General features: G+C 39.7%; 2 protein-coding genes across 3 annotated transcripts in view; one reads left to right on the forward strand and one right to left on the reverse strand.

The window, feature by feature from the left end:
* The window catches only part of Stradb (STE20 related adaptor beta), a 22,223-nt gene extending 14,588 nt beyond the window's left edge, over positions 1-7,635 (forward strand). Inside the window, exons 6-12 of one of the 2 annotated variants that reach the window (XM_021197664.2) lie at positions 1,381-1,489; positions 2,722-2,845; positions 3,990-4,161; positions 4,437-4,541; positions 4,679-4,923; positions 5,318-5,360; positions 6,218-7,635. In XM_021197664.2, the coding sequence (XP_021053323.1) occupies positions 1,381-1,489; positions 2,722-2,845; positions 3,990-4,161; positions 4,437-4,541; positions 4,679-4,923; positions 5,318-5,360; positions 6,218-6,361 (942 nt within the window). In that variant the 3' untranslated portion in view covers positions 6,362-7,635. The remainder of the gene's footprint in view (positions 1-1,380; positions 1,490-2,721; positions 2,846-3,989; positions 4,162-4,436; positions 4,542-4,678; positions 4,924-5,317; positions 5,361-6,217) is intronic. The other variant, XM_029539164.1, reaches the window with a different exon arrangement.
* Positions 7,636-9,214: 1,579 nt separating this feature from the next.
* C2cd6 (C2 calcium dependent domain containing 6) overlaps positions 9,215-11,666 on the reverse strand; it is a 104,906-nt gene continuing 102,454 nt past the window's right edge. Inside the window, exon 21 of the mRNA XM_021199208.2 lies at positions 9,215-9,553. Coding sequence (XP_021054867.2) covers positions 9,215-9,553 — 339 coding nt within the window. The remainder of the gene's footprint in view (positions 9,554-11,666) is intronic.

An 11,666-nucleotide genomic window follows, 5' to 3' on the forward strand; every position in this document is an offset into this window, starting at 1 on the left:
ACAGAGGAAGGAAGTGTCGAAAGCTTTACAGGTAATGGTACAGAGGAAGGAAGTGTCGAAAGCTTTACAGGTAATGGTACAGAGGAAGGAAGTGTTGCAAGCTTTACAGGTAATGATACAGAGGGAGGAAGTGTCGAAAGCTTTACAGGTAATGGTACAGAGGAAGGAAGTGTTGCAAGCTTTACAGGTAATGATACAGAGGAAGGAAGTGTTTAAAGCTTTACAGGTAATGATACAGAGGAAGGAAGTGTTGAAAGCTTTACAGGTAATGATACAGAGGGAGGAAGTGTTTAAAGCTTTACAGGTAATGATACAGAGGGAGGAAGTGTTGGCTGTGGTGTCTTTTTGAGAGGATTGTGAAAGTTTCTGTCCCCAATTGATAGTTCTGTTAAAGAAAGTAAATTTAACTAAGTCATGCAGTTACCAGATTGGGAAGAACACATGAAAGCAAGATGGATTAGCTGATAGATCAAATATATTCAAACTTTGGTAAATACTACGAATTCTTCAAATGAGTGGCGTATTTCAGTGTTACATTGGAGACTGATAACACCCTCAGTCAGTCTAATGACAAACAGGAAAGGAGTTTTTCTATCATTTGAACAAAATCAACCTCAGAATTGATAAATTTTAATGGGATTATATTTCAGGCATATATAATTACTTTGTTGTTTCTAATCATTTTTTTGTACAAAGGGGGAAATTTATTTTAGCATTGTCTCAAATTGTAAACTATTTACACGAGGGTGAGGAGATGTCTCAGCAAGTACAGGTGCTTATTCCTAACCTCATGGCCTGCGTTTGACCTCGGGAGCCCACATGATGGAAAAAGATGAACAGTTCCTGCAGTCTGTCTCTGGTGTCCACGTGTACACTGCAGCATGTGCATGCCCCTCTCCAGCAAATAAGTAGATAAATGTAAAAACATTTTAAAAACAGGTCGGCAGGTAGGTAGGTAGGTAGGTAGGTAGGTAGGTAGGTAGGTAGGTAGGTAGGCAGGTAGATAGCTTAGGGTGGAAAAGGTTGGGAGAAACTGCCAAAATATTTACAGTGGTTCTCTCCATGATGTCTTAGTGATTTCCCTGTCCTCATTTTTAGTTGTTTTTAAACATTTCTACAGCAAAAATTTATACAGTATTTAGATGTATTCCCTTTGGAGGTAAACTAAGTCACATTTCTTTTTCACTGTGGGCTTCTGGACAAGTTTTCTGACATTTTAAAAGTGCCTTATAAAACACAAGTCACTGTCATGTATTTTCTGGAACAACTATGAAATTTAGAAGCAAAAGCTAACATGCTCCCTTGAGTATTAGGCACAATCACTGCTATTGAGAAAGAAAAAGGTGACTTTTAAACTTTTCTCTTTTCTCTTTATCCTAGAAAGCAGTGATTCTATCTCACTTTTTCCAACATCCCAATATTACCACTTATTGGACAGTGTTCACTGTTGGCAGCTGGCTTTGGGTTATTTCTCCATTTATGGCCTATGGTAAGAAAATGGTTTTAAGTAAAACAACTAATTGTTTAACATGGATGGTATCATTGTAAAAATAGAGAGGGGTCTTGTATCTATCATTCGCTACTTTTAATTTATAGATTTAGTGGCCAATTCTAGATTTCGTACTATATTTCTGCTGCTTCTTTTTTAGAGTAGAATGGGAATGGTGATCCACCAACCACCATTGATTCTCTAAAAGTGCTGTGCCCTGGCACACACTGCCCTCCCTCAGCTTCCTCCCCTCTCTTGTTAGAGAGTAGTGGTTGTTTTGCAAGCAGAAATAGTTTCCCTATGTAAGCACACTGTCTTTGCCTCTTCTTTGCTGTCCTATGAACTGATGTCAGTGAATTGTAGATACCAGGGGTGGGCCTGGCTTCCTTATCTGTGCTGCTTACAGGAGGAAATCACTCACACTTTCTATTCTGATCAGCCCTGGTGCTTAGCACAACTCATTTTCCAGTAAATGTACCGAACAAATAGCAATGGATTCTAGAACTTTGGTCTTTAGAACAGCTCTTGTGAATTACTTCTAGATTTAAAATATCACATATACACATTTTTATTCAACACTGAAAATTTCTCTGTTTTTAAAAGTCACTAAAAGGAGTGTGTGTGTGTGTGTGTTGTAACTGGGGTTGAATACAGGGCCTTGAGCAGGGTAGGCAAATGCTATATATTATATGTTATATCCCCAGCCCCTCCTCCAAAAAAAAAAAAAGTAGTAAGGAGGGATAAAGAAGGGGCTAGGAATTAGGGATTAGGATTAACTATTTCTAGCCAGGTCTGGTGGCACAGGTGGCACAAAACTATAAGCTTCTTAGGAAGCTGAGACAGGAGGATCACAAGTCAAGGCCTGCCTGAGCTGTAGAATAAGTTCAAGACCAACCTCAGCAATTTAAATGAGATTCTACCTTAAAATTAAAAAAATGGATAGAGAGCTAGTGACATAGCACAGTAATACCATGCATGAGGTTTTAGATTCAAGCCTCAGTTCTATTTTGTGATGGTGATGATGGTCATAATGATGATGGTGATTGGGTGATGATGGTGATGATGATGGCAATGATTCTTGAAGGGAAGTTGTGTCTGCATGGGAAATTGGCTATACTCAAAAAGTAAGAGGCATGTGTTTGTCTCCTTATGATTGAAAAGAGTATTTAAAGCACAGTTGAAAGTAAAATCACTTTAAGTGTTCATCTGAATACACCTGGGCTTTCTTTCAGGTTCAGCAAGTCAGCTCCTAAAGACCTACTTTCCTGATGGAATGAGTGAAACTTTAATAAGAAACATTCTCTTTGGAGCAGTACAAGGGTTGAACTATCTGCACCAAAATGGCTGTATCCATAGGTATTTGCTTATTTACAGTCTACATAAGTGAAAGAATTTTAAAGAAGTCATCCAGGGAAACTTTTGTAAAGAGAAGTGTTAGAAAAGAAGGGATAAGAAATTAATAAATGGAAATTGAAGATAACCAGTAGATATCTGACCAGTAGATAACAGTGGTGCCTACCATTCATGTCTGTTCACCAGAAATGTTCATGCCACAGTGTGCATGCTGGGTTGGCACTGGTGTGTGCACACTGGTGTGGCAGGAGAGTAGAGAGCATGCCTTAGTGGAGGCGGGACTTGTTCCCAGATTATCAGCTGGGATTTGGGGGTGGTGGTAGTGGGGTTTGTTTTTGTTTGTCTCTTTCTTTCTTTCTTTCTTTCTTTCTTTCTTTCTTTCTTTCTTTCTTTCTTTCTTTCTTTCTTCCTCTTTCTCTTTCTTTCTGAAAATAAAGAGCATCTTTAGCTACTTTCCAGCTTATGTCATGTTTCTATCTTGTGTGAGTTATAACGGTTCTTTCCTGAGTGGTCTTTAGCCCTGCAGAGCACCATACTAAATACCAGTTCTCCCTGAGCTCCTCTAGACTCTTGTGTTCCACTGTAGATTGAGTAGACTTGTTTGTTGTTTTTGTCTCCTTAACGCTTGCTGCTGGGTTCCTTGTTTGTCAGCAGCGTTCTGACTGAAGATTCCAAGTTGGATGTATTCAAATGAAGGTTCTCTTCACCTTACCAGATTGTTGGCTGTCCCACTCTGATAATGTCCAAATGTAGTGTTTTAGATGGGAAAACAAGGCTCTTGCATCATCTGTAGGACAGTTAAGAGAACTTTAATATGACATATCTTTATAAATGATGGTATCCCACAGAAACTTTATTATTTCATTTAACCTTGAGTAACTACTGTAAACTTCAGTGCATCCTCAAGTAGCAAAATTAACACTTTCATTTCTTTGTGATAGTTGCCCTGTTCTGATGCTATATTAAGTACCTGAGGAGTTCTTTGACTCCTTGAAAATGTCATGTATTTTCAGTTCATATGATACACTGCTGTGTTATAAAGGGTATTTAATTTCCAAGGGAATAGAAGGGTATGTTCTCACCAGACTTTTATTCATTCTTCATTGGCCAGATTCCTAGTACTTAGGATTGTTTCTTTTTGTTCTAGGAGTTTTAAAGCCAGCCATATCCTCATTTCTGGTGATGGCCTGGTGACCCTCTCTGGCCTGTCCCATCTGCATAGTTTGCTTAAGCACGGACAAAGGCATAGGGCTGTGTTTGATTTCCCACAGTTCAGCACATCAGTGCAGCCGTGGCTGAGTCCAGAACTACTGAGACAGGTCAGCTGTGGCTATTGCTGTTGTGTCTGTGCGTCTCAAATGTCTTTGAGTTTGACTAAAGGACAGTTATATCCTTGTTTTTTTGGTGAATGGCTGCCACAAGACCTTTTCTCTTCTCACATGTGTGTTAGGAATTTTAAATTGTAAAAGCATTTATCAGGTGGATCTTGATTTTGTGCTTTGGGGGCTCGCTTTCATTGCTCACCATCTTTTATCAAGAGGACACCTCGATACCACTCTGCTGTTTGTACTAAGGCTCCCTATTGTGCTTACAGGATTTACATGGATATAATGTGAAGTCAGATATTTACAGTGTTGGGATCACAGCCTGTGAATTGGCCAGCGGGCAGGTACCTTTCCAGGACATGCATAGGACTCAGGTAATGCTCCAGAACTTAACTGTGACAGCTTTCTTAGGTCCAGATGACTTCTATTGAACATTTTTATTGTAGACTCTAGAGCTTTATTAGCATTTTTGTGTACATGTTTTACCTATAGATGGTTTCCTTTCTCCTAGATGCTATTACAGAAACTGAAAGGTCCTCCGTATAGCCCACTGGATGTCAGTATTTTTCCTCAGTCAGACTCTAGAATGAGAAATTCCCAGTCAGGAGTAGACTCTGGGATTGGAGAAAGTGTGCTTGTCTCTACTGGAACTCACACAGTCAATAGCGACCGGCTCCATACACCATCCACAAGAACGTTCTCTCCTGCCTTTTTTAGCTTGGTGCAGCTGTGTTTGCAGCAAGATCCTGAGAAAAGGTAATACTGGTCACCTCTAAGTAGCATAAAACATATGTGCTTTACATCTTATAGTAGTTTTACGATATTACTCTTCCCATAAAATTAACGTATTTTGATTAAAAAATTAATCTGGAGAAGGTCAGTGCTAAGAACAAGTCCAAGTGATGAGCAGGTATAAAGAGCAGTTGGACTCCTTTCTTGGCCATGCCACGCCCAGCTGAGCTGTCATGTACAAATCAATTCGTAGTGTGTCTGTTAAGGCACCTTTGAAAACTCCTAAAAAGTATAAAGCAGTTTTGTGTGTGTGTAAATACACACACACACATACACACACACAAACATAAACATGTACACATACACACATTTTCTGATGTTAGGTTTTATTTTCTAATAACTTTTTCAAAAATTTCAGGCCATCAGCAAGCAGTTTGTTGTCCCATGTATTCTTCAAGCAGGTGAGCTGGTCCATTATGCATTGTTTTAAATATTTTAAAATATTATTTTTAAAAGCCTTTATTAGTTGGCTTCATAGGACACTTGGGTTACAAAAACTTTAATAATAACTTCCCTATAAAATAGAATTAAAATAAGAACATTTTTTTTTAAAGATTTATTTATTTATTTATTATATGTAAGTATACTTTAGCTGTCTTCAGACACTCCAGAAGAGGGCATCAGATTTCTGTTACGGATGGTTGTGAGCCACCATGTGGTTGCTGGGATTTGAACTCAGGACCTTTGGAAGAGCAGTCGGTGCTCTTAACCGCTGAGCCATCTCACCAGCCCAAGAACATTTTTAGTAGTTAATTTTAGGCTCATTTTAGTGTGTATGTGTGTACATGGTGTATGTTCATGAATGTGTCATAAGGACACTTGTGGAAGTCACTCTGTCCAGTGTGTGGAACCCAGGATAGAGCTTAGGTTTTCGAGTATAGGTCTGAAACACCCTTGGCACCTTTGCCTGCTGAGCCATCTAGTGGCCTTAATTATATATACAATATCTGAAAGATTTTTATTCTTCAAAAACAAAGCAGTAAAAATAACATATGTTACACACACTATATTTTCATTAACTTAAAACTGGTGTCTGTCTTACCAAGAAGTAATGACAGGGCAGAATAATTCTGCTTAAAGTTAGATTATTTAGCTTTTAAGTCTTTGGTTTTCTCTGATTGTCAGAATTAGAAGCATTTAAAAGGAAAAGACCTAAAAATAATTTTGAAGTTTTAAATTTCTTTAAAAGTTATTTATTACTTATAAAATTTGTGTTGAGTCTCTGTGCCCACGTCACTATTTTAAGTTTCTTTAACAGATGAAAGAAGAAAGCCAGGACTCCATACTTCCCCTGTTGCCACCTGCTTATAACAGGCCATCAGCGTCACTGCCGCCAGCGTCACCGTGGAGCGAGCTGGAATTCCAGTTTCCTGATGACAACGACCCGGTCTGGGAATTCTAGGGTTGCCAAATCATTTCATGTCCTCTATACTTGACAGCGTCTCCTTGCTGCTTGTCTTCTGTCTTGTTAGGTACAAATGACAAATCTATACTTGAAAATACAGTTGGTGCACTGGAGAATTGATCAGTTAAACCACTCTGTTCATGGGGCATGGATTTACCCTCTCTGCCCAGATCAGAGCACCCGCACGACTTCCTCATCAGTTATTACCCAGCTCAGCTAGTGTCCGCTTGCCCGCCCTTCCACACATCCCCCCTTCTTTTCCACTTTTTAAGCTGTGACTGGTACTTTCTGGATCTCAGTGTAACTTTTGAGCTAATTAATTTTCTTCTACATTTTATTGTTCTCTGGGGGAATGAACCCTTCCTCAGAGGACAGTGCTTCCAGAACATCTTTTCTTCCAGATTCACTAGCCTTTTTGATCAGCTATTGTTAGATAAACAGGCTGGTTTATTCTGGTACAAAGCCCTTTTTTGGAGAAGGGAAAATGTTTGTACTATTCCTTTTACATATGGCAACATCAAACTGAGCCTTGCTCACATTAAATAATTCACTTGAACTATAAAGATGCAATTTGCATTTTAAAAGGGAGGGGGCTAACATAACACTTTTCTACCTGTGTAAATTATAGATCATTAATTCATGCACCCTGTGGGAGCTCAATAAAAATGTATTAAACATCTCTTATATATTTTGTGTGGCTTAACAAAGCTAGAACACAGATTCTAATTTGATTTGCTGAGAGAATCTTTTTAAACATAATTAACATGGTAAACTGCAGGCAATCTCTTAGAGACAAATGGCATGTTGGCCTTTTACATGCTTGTTTCTGTAGTGGGGTAAACCTTGAAGACCATGCTGTTGTTAATGGCGCTGCCTCCCTAGCAGGAGATGTTGTGTTTTAGTTACATTTTTGTTGCTATGATAAAATACCACAATCAAAAGAGTTGCAGAGGGCTAGTTGTACATACTGACAGAGAAGGCAAAGCAGCAGGAGCAGAGAGATAAGAGGTTCTATCTCAACTACCTCACACTCAGCTGCAGCACAGGCAGCAGAGAGGGGAACTGGAACTGGGGCAAGACTACGAGCTCTCAGAGCACCCTCTGCAGCATACTTCCTCCTGCAGGGCAAAGAGCATCACCAAAGAGCTCATCACCAACATCAACTAGGTGTTCGGATACATGAGCCCATAGGGCACATTTTTCATCCAAACTGGCATAGTGTCTTAAAAGTGGTTTGTAATTGAACTTATAATAAACTGGGGTCTATGTCAGTTGGTTTTCTTCATCTATATGACTATATAGATTGGAAGTTAATCTATGTGACTATATTACATTGGAAGTTACTGTAAAATGATTATCTTAAGTCTAAATAGGCAGTTAGAAGCAATTCTGTTCATGTTTGTTGGCTATACCTCTGCCTCAAGTATGAACGTTAGAGTTTCTCTATCAACACAGCCGCCAAGACCTACGGAGGTGGGAAGTGGAGGTGAGAAAAATTAGAGTGGGCCACAGAGGAAGGAGAGGACAGGACCACTGGAGCACTGAGCGGCTGCCAGAGAGGGAGTTGTACTTCATCCCACTCAATGCCTTAGCATCTCCCAATCTGAGAACGTCCTGCATGTGCAAGATGCCAAAGGTAGGAGGGGTGTCATGGACATTGCCTGTCAGAGCTCCTACTGTTGATATGTTACGACTTGGCTCATGAAATTATGGAGGCTGACAAGCCTCAAGGTCTGCCAGATGAGCTAATGAACAAGTACTGGTGGTAGTTCTAGCCCAAATGCTATCAGGTTTTATCAAGGCCAAGGTAGTGTTGAGTTTGAGTACAGTGGCTATAAAAAGCTAAATCCATGTTCAAAGTCAGGAAGGAGGGTATTATTTGGGGAATGTTATTAGGGATAATAATAGCATTTGATCAGGGAAAACTTCAGAGATATCAATGGTGACATGTTTTAGAGATACTGTTTGCAAGTGACAATGTTGTCATAAAATCTTAGTGGGGTACAGGAATTTGAGATGTCCTTCTGGGAAATATGCCTTTGCTAAAGCCTGACTAAAGTGGTTTTCTTCCTTACGATTGGCCAGTGACTTGCTACCTCCCAGTGCTTTTCTTCACCCTCCTCTGCTTCACTGCAACTCTTTATTTCTTGTGCCTACCTTGTTACTCTGGCATCTAGGGCAGAAACAGCTAGGATCTCTTTGGTTGTTTTGTTTTGAGTGGTGCTGGGGAGCTGGGCCTCACAGTGACCTCACCTCTGCTCCTCCTGGAGGCAGCCGCCTCTTCCTTTTCTGAAGTCTTCTGGAGCGCTGGGAGCACTTCTTGTTTTTATTAACTTTGGGCCTTTCTCACTGTTCCTTTGGCTTCTTAGCCTGGACCCATCATTCAATAAAATAAGTCCCTGCATTCTTTCTACCTGGAAGAGCAGTGCATGATATTAAAATGAACAAAAGTTCTACCAGCTCAGAGAACTATGGACTGTTGAATCTAGAAATGTAACTAGCGCTAAGTTAAGTTCCCTTGCTAAGCACAGACAGATGCAAATGGAGAACTGGCAAACTAGGTGGGTAGCGATAACCAAGTGAGGAGCTTAAAGACTACTTCACCCCAAAAGAGGAGCGCTGGGGTGCAAAACTTTGCTAATGAACACCAACTGAATATACATTTTTTTAGTTTGTTCTGGAAGGCTTATAAACAAAACCACATTTCTTTAGAATGTTTATTTTTCACTTTAATTATAACAAAATGGTCTAACAAGATGAAATTTAGTTGCTGACTTCTATCACACAAGGATAGATCTCCAAACCATTTTGTTAATGGAGAAATTATATTCTGACTGGTGGCCTCACGTATCATTCTGCAGTGCCTAGCATCTGGATAATCTCACTAATGAGCGGACGCTTTTCAATATCCTCTTTTAATTTTCTTTTGGACCGCACTTTACGGATTTCATACGCTGGGTTGGCATATAAGTGAACTAAGCCCGCTGAAACCATCCGAGGACTTGCAAATTTCCAGGCGGCACTTTCTCGTCGTTTGTTAGGCGCTGGAGCAGTGTATGGTCGTGCACAGTGTTTTGCCTGATTATGGGAATCATCTGGACTCTTGCCTAAAAGTCTTGCTCCTGATTTTGATTTTTTAGGACATTTAACTGAGGGTGCGTGTAAATCGTCGAATCTATCCAAACAATCCTAAATATTGAAACAAAATATCAAATTGGTAAATTAGGCTTCTTAAAAAACACATTGTTTCATTATAAGGACTCTTTGTAATAGCAACAGTTAAGAAATGATTGTCCTGATGTCTCATAGACAGTCCCAATTCATGCTCTGTACCCAGTGCTGGCCACTAAATACTCCCTTACAAGTCATGTTTAAAAAGCAAACAAACAAACAAACCAAACAACCCCCCCACACACCTTTTTAGAGGACTGGATGCTCTGGGGTCCGACTCGGGCAAGCTGGTCAGCCTAGTCTATAGTTCTTCTAGTCCAAAATACCTTTCCCATGACCTCAAATATAAATAATCAATTTTGATATTTTACTGTAATAGCATCTAAACTTGTACTGATCAGCCTATACAAGTTAATAGCCATCTTTGTTAGCATACATATACATATACACATATGCATAGGTACAGCATAACAGTCAAGAATATGATTGTAATATTTGTTTCTATGGGACTTAATTTCAGTATATAGTCCAAGCTGGCCTCTTACTCAATCTTCCTGTCTCAGTCTCCTGATTGCTAGGATTCTAAGTGTGTATCACCATACACATCTTGATTATTTATGTTAAAAATAATTTGCAGCCTGTGGCATATGCCTACAATTCCAGCAATCAGGAGGCAGAGGCAGGCAGGTCTACAGAGTTCAAGGATGAGTTCAAGGATGGCCAGGGCTCCACAGAGAGAGCCTGTCTCAAAAAACCAAAGTAATATCATATATAAAAATTTTATATATAGTGTAACATTAAATATAAATAAATAAGTAGTATATAATAGTTTATATATTATTTTGGTTTTATAATTTTTAACTATTATTATTATTTTCAAGTGTAGTCCCATCACTCAGAGGGTAGAGGAAGAAGGATTAACCAAAATAACAAGAAGGTAAAAGGAATAGTTCTCCTCTTTACACATTTTATGGCCTCATTTTGAAATAAACATATGAAGACCTACATGTACCCTCTAAAAGGCTGTGGTGCTGTTAGCTATACAGTGGTGTGAGCTAGTTTATTCACATAGTGGTTCATCCTCTTTGGGAGGTGGGAGTATGACAGCCACCCACAAGGATGGCTACTTTGATGAGAGATAAGGTAGGAATGGACTAGTTGAATTGTAGGTCAGAAAGGTTGGATAGCACTAGTAAGTATTTGAACAACCAGAGAGATGGACACCCATCCTCTTCTATCGTTTTGGGGGCAGGGATTGACAGGATCTTACACTCTAGTTCACACTATCCTGGAACCCACTGGCTTGGAGCTCACTGTGTAGTGTAGGTTGGCCTAAAACTTGAGATCATCTGGCCATTGGAGTGCATGGTGTACGTACATGCCTAATGATTCGTTTTCCTCTAGTGTGGGTGGAACGAACCCAATCTCATTTTTAAAGAGAGTTTCTGCTGCGTTAATAATTATTAACATCTTTAGCCCCATAGCTGACAGCTGGGGCATCAGTGGAAGGACAGGAGAGCCACACCACTGGTTCAAAAGAAGTGCCTTCTATTCCTAGATTTTAAAGAAGGACTTGTTCCTTGAAAAGGAGTGGGAAATAAGAAGTTCAAAGCCAAACAAATGTAAGGGGCTATCTCTGGGGTCAGGTCCAACAACATAGCCTTTCTGTCTTCTGACTGATTCATTTTAGAAATTCTTCGATTTCAGAAAATAAAAGGCCATCTTTGAGATCATCTGGTAAACACTCTACTGCCATGTAATTCTGTTGTCCACTGGATATAAAGGCTTAAGCCATGAAGTCCTCATTAGGGAGATAATGAAGCTGCCCTTTCCTGCCCTCATGGACAGGGTTGTGAATGCTGGGGAGAAGTTTAACTGGGAAATGCAAGCAGTAGGGCCTGACCTGCAGCTCCAGAATCCACATTAAAAGACAAAAACAAACAAAAAAACTGGGCATTTTTCGGCAAATAAGAAGCAAAAAATAAGCGTTTGGAATCCCAGGTCCAGGATGTGGACATAAGATTCCTGGAGCTTCAAGAAACTGGACTCCAAAAACTCAAATAAACCCATTAAAAAATGGGGTACAGAGCTAAATAAAGAACTCTCAACTGAGGAATATCGAATGGTTGAG

This window comes from Mus pahari, chromosome 5 (assembly GCF_900095145.1).
Source record: "Mus pahari chromosome 5, PAHARI_EIJ_v1.1, whole genome shotgun sequence".
In the NCBI taxonomy this organism is placed as follows: Eukaryota; Metazoa; Chordata; class Mammalia; order Rodentia; family Muridae; genus Mus; species Mus pahari.